This window comes from Propithecus coquereli, unplaced genomic scaffold (genome assembly GCF_000956105.1).
Source record: "Propithecus coquereli isolate 6110/MARCELLA unplaced genomic scaffold, Pcoq_1.0 Scaffold239, whole genome shotgun sequence".
Classification (NCBI taxonomy): Eukaryota; Metazoa; Chordata; class Mammalia; order Primates; family Indriidae; genus Propithecus; species Propithecus coquereli.
Genome location: NW_012147941.1, coordinates 228,091 through 241,769, shown reverse-complemented (window position 1 = coordinate 241,769; position 13,679 = coordinate 228,091). Strand labels below are relative to the sequence as shown.

The window sequence follows — 13,679 nt, the reverse complement described above, 5'->3', positions numbered from 1 at the left end:
ATAGTGTGGGAACCAAATGAGTGAACCCCAGCACTGGACAGCCTCAGGACCCCTCCCCTTTGCCCTTCCACAGTAGTAGCCCGGGGCCTTCACTGCCCAGCATAGCTGAGATTGCATCTGTGTCAAGGGTGAGGGTGAGGGGCAGCAAAGGTTCTCAGTGGGGGGCCAGGACCTGAAGCCATTAGGAGAGGAGGCCTTCATAGCCTGGCACAGGTGGCCCCTGCAGACTCCCCCACCTTCCCTGCCTCCCCTTCTATGCGTTTGCTCACACCGTGCCCTTCCTGCATTTGTCTCTACCGCTGCAGGGCTCTCAGATCCTTGCTAGACCTCAGTACTGGTGGGTATCACAGTTTGACTTGTCTGAGAATGATTTGTGAAGGTACCCACCATGGCAGGGGCCCTGTGTGGGCCTCTCCATATGCCCAGGGCCCAGCCTTGGCCTGATACATGGTTGGCACTCAGGTACAAGACAGCTGATTTGAATTCTCCTCTAACAGTCCTGACCACCCTGTGTGGGCTCTGCCTCTCTTTCTCTCACACACAGCAGAGATATCCCCAGTGAAAAGAGGAGAGGGAAATGTAGTAATCAGCGTGGGCCCTGTGCTAGATCCTGGGGATGTGATGATGAACCAGATGGACAGTCTCTGCTCTCCTGGTGCTCATGTTCCAGGGAAGGGAGTTGGGGGTGGAGGGAGAAGGAAGGAGGGAGATTCACACTCAGACGGAGAGCAGGAGAGAGGAGAGCAGGAGAGCGACAGGGACAAAGGGAGGAAATGGAAGAGAAGGGGAGGGATGCAGCGAAGAGAGGAGAGAGGCAGAGGGAGCAGCAGGAGGAGGCAGAACAAAGTGTCAGATCGGAAGGGGGAGGAAGATTCACACAGCTGCTCACAGGGAGAGGAGAGAGGAAGCAGGAATGGGCCAAGACGGAGTGTGTTGGGGGTTGGGAGTGCCCCTTCCTGAGTGGGGACCGGGACCTGAGTTTTGTTTACTACTACCCTGCCAGGACTGATCCAGGGTGGGCTTACAGGCTTCTGGCTCACAGAGATGAATGAGATGCCTTCCAGCAGAGTCCCTGGGGAGCCCTCCTGCAGCGGGGATCTGAATGAGCTTGTGTTGGCTGGCGGCCAAGCCCGGGAGGAGGCAGTGCTGGGTGGCTGCAGTTGTCCCTTTGGCAGCTGGTGGGGCCTTGTCCCCCCAGAGGGAAGCTGTAATCCCCCAGCCAGGTCCTGAGGCACCCAGTCCACTCCTACTACCCCGTATACAACCTGGATCACTGGGGAAGGGACAGGCTGCCTTTCTCCAGCTTGGAAGTCAAGAGAATTGGTATCCCAGGAATTTAGACTCAGAGCTGGGGGCTGGAAGGGAAGTTAGAATCATTTCATTCAGTCTCTCTTCCACATTATTCATTCAGCTTGGGTTCAGAACCCCTTCTCTGACACAGTGGAGCCCTGAGGCATCATGGGCTGGTGGGACACAGACACACCCTCTGGTAACAGTCCAGGGGCCAGGGGAGAAGCCCATGGTGGGATGTGGAGGGAGGAGTTTGGAAGAGGTGGCCTTTGAGCACCTGTCACGTGCCAGGCTCTTGACTCTGGAAGTGAGTGACCTAGTCCTTACCTCCAAGCGTGGCTCAGAAGATGGGGGAGACTGTGCTCAGGCAGGACGTGAGCTTGGACTGTGACCTGTAGATGGGTGGAGCCATCAAGGTTTTGACAAAGTCAGGGTTGTGTGTTTTTTGCTGCTCCAACTCTCTCCTTTGGGAAACAGATGCTGGGAAGTGAAGGGACTCACCCAGTGAGTTAGCCCTGGGACCGGAGCTCAGAACCCTGACTCCCCGTGGGTCCGAATGCCTGGAGTGCTTTGTTTCTGCCCCTCTCCTGCCCACCTGGTCCTCCCCTAAGGTCTCCTCAGCTGCTGCCTCTTCCTCTTCTGTTTCCAGGCTCCTACTTGATGGTCAACACTTCCCAGCATGCCCCAGGCCAGCGGGCCCATGTCATCTTCCAGAGCCTGAGCGAGAATGACACCCACTGTGTGCAGTTCAGCTACTTCCTGTACAGCCGGGACGGGCACAGCCCGGGCACTCTGGGCGTCTATGTGCGTGTTAATGGGGGCCCCCTGGGCAGTGCCGTCTGGAATATGACTGGATCCCACGGCCGACAGTGGCACCAGGCTGAGCTGGCTGTCAGCACCTTCTGGCCCAATGAATATCAGGTTGGCTGGGTTCAGTCTGTGTCAACCTGTGCCTGGGGATGGGGGCAGGAGGATGATGGCTTAAGGTCAGAGTAGGTGAGTGGCTCAGGTTAGAATTAGTCTGTGATCAGCATCAGGAGGCAGTCTATGGTCGAGGCCAGGGGTCAGTCTGGGGCCAGTCTCGGTTCGGCATCAGAGGTCATTGTTAATAGGAAAAGCCCATGGCTGGGGTCAAGGGTGAGTTGGAACAGTGCCCATCTGGAAACCCTGCCTGGCTAGGAAAAGAGTTTTGCTCCTTGAAGTGACTGTCCAGGATTGAGATGGAAGCTCTGGCCATGAGCTTGTTCAGTCTGGGTGCTGATACCCCACTCCCAACTAGCTAGCTTGGTAGGGTCAGTTGAGCTCTGCTGGTTGAGGAGGAAGGGGTTGGAGTTGGGGTTGGGGCTGGGGCTGGGGCTGGGGCTCTGGCTGCGGTGGAGCTAAAAGGGGGCTCTTGTGGGCCCTCCCAGGCAGAGCTGCAGGAATATCATATGACAAGGGCCCTCTCACGTCCTCCAGGTGCTGTTCGAGGCCCTCATCTCCCCAGACCGCAGGGGCTACATGGGCCTGGATGACATCCTGCTTCTCAGCTACCCCTGCGGTGAGTCCCACCTGACCGCGGGGGGCGCAGGGGCGAGGGGTGCGGGCGGCCGAGGCTCCTGTCTAAAGTGGTGCAGGCCCAGCTCACTCCGTGGCTCTATTCCCGCAGCAAAGGCCCCGCACTTCTCCCGCCTGGGCGACGTGGAGGTAAACGCGGGCCAGAACGCCTCCTTCCAGTGCATGGCGGCGGGCAGAGCCGCGGAGGCAGAGCGCTTCCTCCTGCAGGTGAGGGACGTGGGGGCCTGGCCAAGGAGGGGTGGGTAGCTTCTTCCGGGCCCTGGCTCCCTTGCGGGGTGCTAAGTCTGCCCTCTTAGGCTCCCCATCACCGCAGGGCAGAGCGCATGGCTCCAGCAATCACGTATCCCCGCTGTGTCATAGGGTTGCTAAACCCGCCCCGACCATTACCGCTAGCCTTGGCCGGGTCAGAGCGAGAGAAGGACTCCTTCCTCCATGGTGCCCCTGACCTTGTCACCCCTCTTTCCCCCAGCGGCAGAGCGGGGCGCTAGTGCCCGCGGCCGGTGTCCGGCACATCAGCCACCGGCGCTTCCTGGCCACTTTCCCGCTGGCCGCCGTGGGCCGCGCCGAGCAGGACCTGTACCGCTGTGTGTCCCAGGCCCCACGAGGCGCGGGTGTCTCCAACTTCGCGGAGCTCATCGTCAAGGGTCAGTGCAAGGGCGCCGCGGGAGGGCAGAGACCCGCACTCTCCCAGGGGCGAGGGACCGCAGGGTGGGGCCGGGCGCGATCAGACCGGGGCCTGTGGAGGGGGCAGTGTCTCAGCCCCAGCAGGTCTGATCGAATGCGCGGGGCCTGCAGAGGGGCCGGGTCAATGGCGGGCTTGGGGTACGGGGTCAAGGTGGGAGCCTGGCAAGGCAGGGTCTGGCTGTGTGGCCGCTGTGCTTGTGGTCCACCCCGCCAGGCAGAGTCTCTGGGGACTTGGAGGGGTGTGAGGGAGAGGGTGGCTGCTGAGGGGTGAGGGCGGGTTCAGCCTTAGGAGCCGGGTGCCCCTTAGGGCCTGGGGATTTAGCGGAGGTGGGAGAGCGGGTCTGGTCCAGTGGCAGCAGGAGGGGGCTGGGGGACAGGGAGGGCTCCTGGCGATTTGGGTGTAGTGGGACCTTGGTGGGATGCCGAGTTGGGAGCTGTGATCTCACAGCAGTGTCCGTCAGCTCCTCCTCTCCCCAATCTGCTCACAGAGCCCCCCACGCCCATCGCGCCCCCACAGCTGCTGCGGGCCGGCCCCACCTACCTCATCATCCAGCTCAACACCAACTCCATCATCGGCGACGGGCCCATCGTGCGCAAGGAGATTGAGTACCGCATGGCGCGCGGCCCGTGGGCCGAGGTGCACGCCGTGAGCCTGCAGACCTACAAGCTGTGGCACCTCGACCCTGACACCGAGTACGAGATCAGCGTGCTGCTCACACGCCCTGGAGACGGCGGCACCGGCCGCCCGGGGCCACCTCTCGTCAGCCGCACCAAGTGCGCAGGTGTGTGCCGCCGCCACCTTTGGCCCCAGTCCCTGGTCCGGACACCCCGATGTGGGCTGAGGGCAATGAAGGGCAGAGGGGCACATTCCAAGAAGTGGTATGGCCTAGATCTGTGCTTCTAAAACTTTCTAAAACCTTGTAATTTTTCTTCAACCCTTGTGGTAAAGATGATAGCCGATACTTTGTCAGACATGCATATCCGCACACATCATATTGATTGAAAACTTACAACAGCACCATGATGTAGGTATTCTTGTCATACCCATTTTACAGGTGAGGTGACTGAGGTACAGAGATGTTAGGTGACTGGCCCAAGAACACACAGCTAATAAGTGTCCGAGATGGGATTGGAACCCTTGACTGGCTGGCTTTATATCTTTGTTCTTAGTTCAACATTATATCGTCTAGATAAAATAAAATAACTAAACTCCATCATATCAAAGTGTGTTATAAATTCTAGCTGGATTCTCCTGTCTGTTGCTCAGGCTGATCTTTGAACTCCTGGTCTCAAGGAATCCTCCCGCCTCACCGCCCAAAGTGCTGGGATTATAGGTGTGAGCCACTGTGCCTGACCTGCTTTTCCTTGTTAAAAAGGGTAAAACAGCGGTTAGGAGCAATGGTACACCTGCATCAGAGGAGATTCTTTTTGTTTAGAGGAGAAATTTTTTAATGGAATTTTTATTGAGATGAGTGTAGATTCACATGCAGTTGTAAGAAAAATACAGAGAGATTCTCTGTATACGTCCACCCTATTTCCTGCAATGGTAATAACATTTTGCAAAAATATAGTGTAATATCACAATCAATTTATTGACATTGATGCAATCCACAGATCTTACTTATGCTTCCCCAGTTTCACTTGTACTCGTTCGTGTGTGTGTATTTAGTTCTATACAATTTATCACGTGTAGGTTTGTATATTCACCACTGTAATCAAAATAACCAAACAGTTCAATTACCTTAAGTACCCTTCATGTTGCCCTTTTATAACTACATTCACCTCCCTGTTTTCTTCCACCCCCAGCCCTTGGTAATCACTAATCTGTCCTTCATTTTTAAAATTTTGTCATTTCAAAAATGTTGTACAGAGTATATAACCTTTTGGAATTAGCTTTTTTTTTTGGTAACAGCCCTATTGCAATGTAATTCACATCTCATAGGATTCATTCATTAAAGTGTACAATTTGTTGGTCTTTAGTATACAGTAGTAGCCCCTTATCTGTGGTTTGTCTTTCTGTGGTTTCAGTTACCCATTGTCAACCAAGGTCCAAAAATAGGTGAGTAAATTACATTAAGATATTTTGAAACAGAGAGAGACACCACATTCACCTAACTTTTATTATAGTATATTGTTATAATTGTTATAGTTTATTACTGGTTGTTGTTAGTCTCTTACTGTGCCTAATTTATAAATTAAACTTTATCATAGGTATGTATGTATAGGAAAAAAACATTGTTTATATAGTGTTTAGTACTATTAATATCTGTGGTTTCAGGCACCCACTGGGGGTCTTTGAATAAATCCCCTGTGAATAAGGGGGGACTACTATATTCAAAGAGTTATGCCACCATCAAAACAATCAATTTTGGAACATTTTCATCACCCCAAAAGGAAACCTTGTACCCTATAGCAGTCACCCCCATTTCAGCCTAACTCCTCTAGCCCCAGGCAACCACTAATCTACTTTCTACATCTATAGATTTGCCTCTATGGACATTTCACATAGATGGAATCATCCAATATGTAGTCTTTTGTGACTGACTTCTTTCATTCAGCATGATGTTTTCAAGGTTTATCCATCTTATAGCATATATCAATGCTCCATTCCTTTTTATTACCAAATATCCCATTGTACAAATATACCATATTTTATTTCCCTCAACTGATGAAATATATCATATTTCATCAGTTGATGGAAATTTGGGTTTTCACACTTTTGGCTACTATGAACAGTATTGCTATGAATATTCATGTACAAGTTTTCATGTGAACATATGTTTTCATTTCTCTTGGGTGTATACCATATATATATCATATGGTAATTCTGTGTTTAACCTTTGAGGAACTGCTGGACTGTTTTCTAAAGCAGCTGTATCATTTTACATTCCTACCAGCAGTGTATGAGAGTTCTAATTTCTCTATGTCCCTGTCAACATTTATGTATTTTTTTTTAAAAAGAAATTAACTTTATCTTATTTATTTATATTTTAGATACGGGTGGCCTCACTCTGTCACCCAGGCTGGATGCAGTGGTGCCATCATGGCTCACTGCAGCCTTGAACTACTGATCTCAAGCAATCCTCCCACCTTAAACTCCTGAGTAGTTGGGATTACTTGTGAGCCACTGTGCCTGGCTCTGTCTTCTGATTATAACCATTTTAGTGGGTGTGAAATGATATCTCATTGTGATTTCGATTTGCATTTTCCTGATGACTTATGATGTTGAGCATTTTTTCATGTGCTTATTGGCCATTTCTATATCTTTGTTGAAATGTCTATTCAGATCCTTAAAAATAACCTATTTTTTAACCCATTTATTGAGTTGTAAGAGCTCTTTATATATTCTGGATACTAGACTCTTTTTTTTTTGGATACTAGACTCTTATCAGATGTGGTTGCAAATATTTTTTTTCCATTCTGTGGGTTGTCTTTTCCTTTCCTTGATAGCAACCTTTGAAGCACAACGGTTTTCAATTTTGAAGCCCAGTTTACCTATTTTTTTCCTTTTGTTGTTTGTGCTTTTGATGTCATACTCAAGAAACCATTGCCTAATCCAGGTCATGAAGATTGACCCCTATGTTTTTTTCCTAAGAGTTTTATAGTTTTAGCTCTTACAGTTAGGTCTTAGATCCATTTTGAGTTAATTTTTGTATATGGTGTAAGGTAGAGTCCCATCTTCACTTTTTTTCTTATGGCTATCTTGTCCCATCACCATTTGTTGAAAAGATTATGCTTTCCTCATTAAATTGTCTTTGGCACTGGGATTGGCTTTTTTAACTAGCATAATTCCCTAGAGATTTATCCAAGTTGTTGTGTATATCAATAGTTCATTTCTTTTTATTGCTGAGTAGTATTCCATGGTGTGGAAATGCCTCAGGTTGTTTAACCATTCACTTGTTGAAAGGCATCTGGACTGGTTTCAGTTTTTGGCTATTACAAGAAAAGCTTCTGTGAACGTTTGCATACAGATTTTTGCAGGAACATAAGTTTTCATTTTTCTGGGATAAATGCCCAAAGGTGCAGTTGATGAGTTGTATGGTAATTGCATGTTTAGTTTTATCAGAAACTGCCAGAGTGGCTGGCTGTCTTGTTTTGCATTCTCACCAGCAATGCATGAGTGATCCAGTTTTCTGCATCCTTGCCAGCATTTGGTGTTTTTGCTATTTTTTTACTTTAGACTTTCTGGGAGATGTGTAGTGATATCCCATTATGATCTTGATTTGCCTTTCTTTAATGCCTAGCAATGTTGAACGTCTTTTCACGTGCTATTTGCCAGCTGTAAATCCTTCTTGGTGAGTTATCTGTCCATGTCTTTGACTGTTTCCTAATTGGATTTTCATTTTGTTGTTGTGGAGTTTTGAGAGTTCTTTATGCTAGATACCAGTCCTTTGTTGCATGTGCAGTTTGTAAATATTTTTTCCCAGTTTGTAGCTTGTGTTTTCATCGTCTTTATATGGGCTTTCACAGAACAACTACTGTTAAATTGATGAGGTTCAATTTATAGAATTTCTCTTTTATGAATTGTGCTTTTGGTGTCAAGACTGAGAACTCCTTGCCTACCCCTAGCTCCCACAGATTTTCTCCTGGTTTTTTTTTTCTAAAAGTGTTGTGGTTTTACATTTAAGTTTGTGATCTGTTTTGGGTAAGGTGTGAGGTTTGGGTCAAGGTCCATTTATTTGTTGCTAATCAATATTCTTAAGTGTTTTCAAAAGCTGATCTGTGAATCATCTAAAATCCAATTTAATGCTGACCTTGGGAGACCCTATGGTGATGGGTTGGAGTGTGCCAGTGGGACTTGCTTTCTAGCTAAGGAGTCTAGGTCAGCTTACCTAAACTCTCTGAGCTTCAGTCCCCTTATTGTATAAAATGAGAATAGTAATATTTACCATATAGGGTTAACTTGAAGATTCATTCAACAAATATTTATTGAGTTCCTATTATGTGCCAGGTACTATTGTGGTTGTCGCTAGGGATATGTGACTGTAACTGAGACAGACGAAGGTCACCAGCTGAGAGTTCCTCATGGAACTCTGTGTGGAACTCACACTCTAGCAAGAGGAGACAGATGATAAATAAGTAAACAAGTGAAATATACAGTTGACCCTTGAGCAACATGGGTTTGAACTGAGCAGCTCCAGTTATGTGTAGATTTTTTTCAATCAAATGCACATCCAAAATACAGTATTTGCAGGATGGGAAACCCGCATATATGGAGGACTGACTTTTCATGTATGCGGGTTCTGCAGGACCTGCTGTGGGACTTGAATTTGCAGGATTTAGTTACATGCAGGGGTTCTGGAACTAATCCCTCATGTATAGCGAGGGATGACTGTAGAGTTTGCCAGGTGGTGATAAGTGCTATGAAGAAGACTAAAGCAGGGAGTGGCGGTTGGAGGGTTATTTTTAAAAGGCTCAAGGGACCCTCTAACCCTGCGGTCCCCAACCAGTACCAGTCTGTGGCCTGTTAGGAACTGGGCCACACAGCAGGAGGTGAGTGACAGGCAAGCCAGTGAAGCTTCATCTGTATTTACAGCTGCTCCCCATCGCTTGCCTCACTGCATAAGCTCCGCCTCCTGTCAGATCAGCGGTGGCATCAGATTCTCACAGGAGCATGAACCCAGCTGTAAACTGCGCATGTGAGGGGTCTGGGTTGTGCCCTCCTTATGAGAATCTGATGCCTGATGATCTGAGGTGGAGCTCATGTGGTGATGCTGGCCCTGGGGAGCGGCTGCAAACAGGGATTATCATTAGCAGAGAGGTTTGACTGCACAATAAATGTAATGTGCTTGAATCATCCCGAAACCATTCCTCCCCGCCCCTGTCTGTGGAAATATTGTCTTCCATGAAACTCGTCCCTGGTGCCAAAAGGGTTGGGGACCGATGCTGTAACCAAGAAGGTGGCATTGGAGGTGAGGGCTGAGCCATCCAGAGAGCTGGGCGGGGTGGGGGTGGGGTTGCTGGGGAAGGGGCAACTCCAGGCAGAGGGAGCAATCAGGGCAAGGGCCTGAGGCTGGGGTGTGTGCTTGGCATGTGTGAGGAACATAAAGGAGACCAATGTCACTGGGTTAGTGACTGAGCCAGAGATGGCAGGAGAGGAGGCTGAAGTTGCGCTGGGATGTAGGTCTCAGAGTTGTTTGACACTGCGTGAGCTGGGGGATCATTGTGGGGTTTGGAGAACAGGAGTGAGCATAATCTACTTTTGTTAAAAGGATCGCTCTGGCCCTTTTGTGGAGAATAGACTCGAAGGGCAGGGGTGCCACAGGAGGAGACCAGTGAGGAGGCCACTGCAGTGACTGGGCTGAGAGGTGGTGGGTGGAGTGGAAGGGGCGGCCGTGGTGAGCAGTGGCCAGTTGTGGGTTATTTGGAAGGTAGAGCTGACTGCATTTGCTGATGGATTGGATATGCGATGAGAGGGAGGGAAATAGAAGTTAAGGAGGGCTCCGAGGTGTTCTGCTTGAGCAGCTGGAAGGATGGAGTTGTCATTTACTGCGAAGGAGCAGACTGCGGTAGGAGCTGGTTTGACGGGGTGTCATGGATCTGGAGTTCTGTGTTGGAAATGTTGACTTTGAGATACCTGTTAAACGTTCAAGTGGAGATCTCCATCAGGCAGACGGATATATGAGTGTGGCGTTCAGGGAAGAGGTTCAGGCTGCGGATATAAATTTGAAAGTTGTCAGCGTAGAGATGGTAGAGTTGGTATTTAAAGCCCTAAGACTGGATGAGATCTTTTATGCTAGTGGTTCTCAACTAGGGGCGATTTTGTCTCCCAGGAGACATTTGGCAGTGTCTGGAGACATACTGGTTGTCATACTGGATGGTGGCAGCGAGGTGCTAATGGCATCTGAGGAATAGAGGCCAGGGACGTGGCTAAACATCCTGCAATGCACAGACAGCCCCCAACACAAAGAATTATCTAGTTCTAGTCCAGAGTGTCAATAGTGCTGAGGTTGAGAACTCCTGATTTAGTCCTTTGGTATTTAGGGAACAAGTGTAGATGGAAGAGAGAGGAGTTGTGAAGCCTGAATCTTGGGGCCCTCCAGTGTTTTGGGTTTAATGTAGGCAACTCCATGTGAAGTATAGTGCTTAACACACAGTAAGCACTCAGTAAACGATGACTGTCATTATTAGGGTATTTTTAACTTTACAAAGGCAGTTCTGGTTTTACTGCACTTGGAATAAAGGAATAAAAGGAATCAGACCTCAGGGGTCCATTGAAAATCTATTGAAACCCAGAGAGGGGAAGGGACTTTCCTGTGATTAGACAATGGATTGAGAACCCAGGTTTCATGGTGATAGCTGTTAATTATTCCCATTCTACAGATGAGTAAACTGAGATTTAGAGATTCAGGCACTTGCCCAAATCTATACAGGTGTCCATAGCAGAGCCTGAACCAAAGTTTGAATGTCCTGATTTCTAATCTAGTGTTTCTCATAAGAACGACAACATGACGGCAGCTGGCGCCATCATGGGCTGAATGCCCACTTTGTGCTGGGCCCTGCTAAACACTTCGCAGGCTGGCCAGGATGGAAGCTGGGGCAGAGGCCAGGCAGATACGATGCGACACCTCCTCCTGCCCCTCTTAATTACACGTTCCTCTTTGTTGGCATCGTGGCCCCCCCTGCTTAGGCGCCTTGGTCGGGAGATGTTTTGCTGTTGCCCAGCTGTGTTGTCAAATCCACCATATTGTGAAACTCCCCTCGCACTGTATTATTTACTGTAGAAACAATAGTATAGCATCAGGAGGAGGCGTTTTTAAAAATAATCACTCTAAATCTCACCATCCTAGCCCAGCAGCTGTTTTAATTTTTCCGTCTTCTTTGCATCTCTGCCCATATGCCTGCAGTACACGTTTTACACCCTTGTCATCGGGATGTGGAAAGCATTCGTACGCCGCTTCCTTTGCCTGGTGTTGTTACACATGTCATACTGTTTATAATTATGTTTATTGACTGTAGAAGTCCATGAAATGTCCCCGCATTGCTGGACTATTTCTTTCCAGATCTCTATCCTTATAAATAATACTACGTTGAAAAACTCAGTGCTGCGGTTCTCCCCTTCCCCCTTGAGTTATTTCTTTGGGAAAATAGAAGTGGTTGAAGAAAGGGCTTTGACATATAATTCTTTAAAAAGTGATTGTACTAATTGATACTGCTGCTGGCACCTCATGTTAGCGCACATGTGTTTGTTTATTAATTACCATAGGCTGGGCAATTCGATTTACATCATCTCATGTGATTCTCACACTTGCTCCTCAAAGTAGGTGACACTGTCTCCATATTTTAGTGGAGGAACCTGATATCAACATTGAAAGGGGTTTGAGTAACTTGCCTGAAGTCACAGAACTAACAAGCGTTGGAGATAGGATGTGAATCTGTGTCCACCGGACCCCAGGACCAGTCCAAAGCTCCTTCTGCAAGAAAAGGCTGAACTTTTCAGAGTTATTGCATCCTCATTAGCCTTGTAGAAATTAACGCATGTTGGCCTCATTTAACAGGAGTTAGTTGTTACACTCCGTGTTTTAATGTGCACTTTGATCTCTGATGTCTGGATGGCCTACAGCCCTATGGAATTTAGAGGGATGGGACTTTGAGGTCCCCAGGTTCTGTTTTGTCAGTGTGTGCTGGCAGCTGAAGAGAGCGTCTGGGTGCCAGATGGTTTTTGGAAACAGAAAGACTCATGCATTCACACTCCTCAATCAACGTATCAGTCTGTAGTCAACAAACTATTTGAGCTTCCTGGATCTGCCCAGATTTGATCAGGGTAGGGAGGGAGAGAAGGGAGAAGTGGGCCTTTTTATCAAAGACCCTTCAATCTAGATGGGAGGTAGTGCAGCTGTTGGAGAGTGAGATGCCCCAATATGAAGTTGGGAGTTTCATCCTCCAAGTCAGAAGTTACTGTCTTAGGCCCTGCAAGGTGATAGCTATTTTCGTTTGTTTGTTTTGTTTTTTGAGATGACATCTGGTTCTATTGCTCAGGCTGGAGTGCAGTACCCTGATCATAGCTCACTCAGCCTCGAACTCCTGGGCTCAAGCTATCCTCCTGGCTCAGCCTTCCTGGTAGCTGGGACTATAGGCGTGTGCCACCACACTTGGCTAATTTTTGTATTTTTTTTTTTTTGTTTGTTTTGAGACAGAGTCTCATTTTGTTGCCTGGACTAGAGTGAGTGCCATGGTGTCAGCCTAGCTCACAGCATCCTGCCTCAGCCTCTCAAGTAGCTGGGACTACAGGCATGCGCCACCATGCCTGGCTAATTTTTTTTCTATATATTTTTAGCTGTCCAATTAATTTCTTTCTATTTTTGGTAGAGACGGGGTCTCACTCTTGCTCAGGCTGGTCTCAAACTCCTGAGCTCAAACAATCCTCCCGCCTCGACCTCCCAGAGTGCTAGGATTACAGGCGTGAGCCACTGCGCCCGGCCTAATTTTTGTATTTTTTGTAGAGACAGGGTCTCACTATGTTGCTTAGATTGATCTCAAACTCCTGGACTCAAGCAATCCTCCCGCCTTGGGCTCCCAAAGTGCTGGGTTTACAGGCATGAACCACTGTGCCTGGCCCTGCAAGGTGGTTTTAAGAAACTTTAGTAGGTTGCCAATACTCACAAATCTGGAGATTTCATATAAAAATCTGAATTTTTGGCTTCTCTTGAAAAATGGGAGGATCTGGCAACCCTGAGCCTGTAGTCCTACATGGCGACAATCGCCTAGAGCTCAGGAGTAGCTGCCCCTTTTGGATGGGGCACCTACTGTCCTGTGTACCATAGTCCGCACCCAGTCTGTGTCCCCAGTTACACTGAACTTTTCTCGCCATCCTCTAAACGCTGCAAGAGGGTGAGGAAGCAGGGTGCTTCTGCCAAGCCTGGAGGGATGGAGAGGAATGCAGGGCTGTATTCCGGGGGGTGGGGATGGTATGAACAGAGCTGAGACCCACTCTCACTAGTGCAAATAAGGCAGGGGACCTTGGCTCCCGTAGATGCCCTGGGACAATACACACAGGGCAGCCAGGACCAGAGCCAGAGAGTTGGAGGGTGGAGAGAGGACCTCTGAGCGAGATGGCAAGTGAGCACACACTAAATCTCCCCTCCACTACAAATACATAAGAATGATGGCTTAAAACAAAACTGCATTTAAAAAAAATTAGGAAAATC

The 13,679-nt window shown here is 48.6% G+C and overlaps 1 protein-coding gene across 3 annotated transcripts in view; it reads left to right on the top strand.

Moving 5' to 3' along the window:
* Nucleotides 1-13,679, top strand: part of PTPRU (protein tyrosine phosphatase, receptor type, U) — an 80,220-nt gene that overhangs the window by 17,476 nt on the left and 49,065 nt on the right. For all 3 annotated transcript variants that reach the window (XM_012645999.1, XM_012646001.1, XM_012646000.1), the window contains exons 3-7: nucleotides 1,940-2,211; nucleotides 2,749-2,830; nucleotides 2,939-3,054; nucleotides 3,317-3,491; nucleotides 4,020-4,313. In XM_012645999.1, the coding sequence (XP_012501453.1) occupies nucleotides 1,940-2,211; nucleotides 2,749-2,830; nucleotides 2,939-3,054; nucleotides 3,317-3,491; nucleotides 4,020-4,313 (939 nt within the window). The remainder of the gene's footprint in view (nucleotides 1-1,939; nucleotides 2,212-2,748; nucleotides 2,831-2,938; nucleotides 3,055-3,316; nucleotides 3,492-4,019; nucleotides 4,314-13,679) is intronic.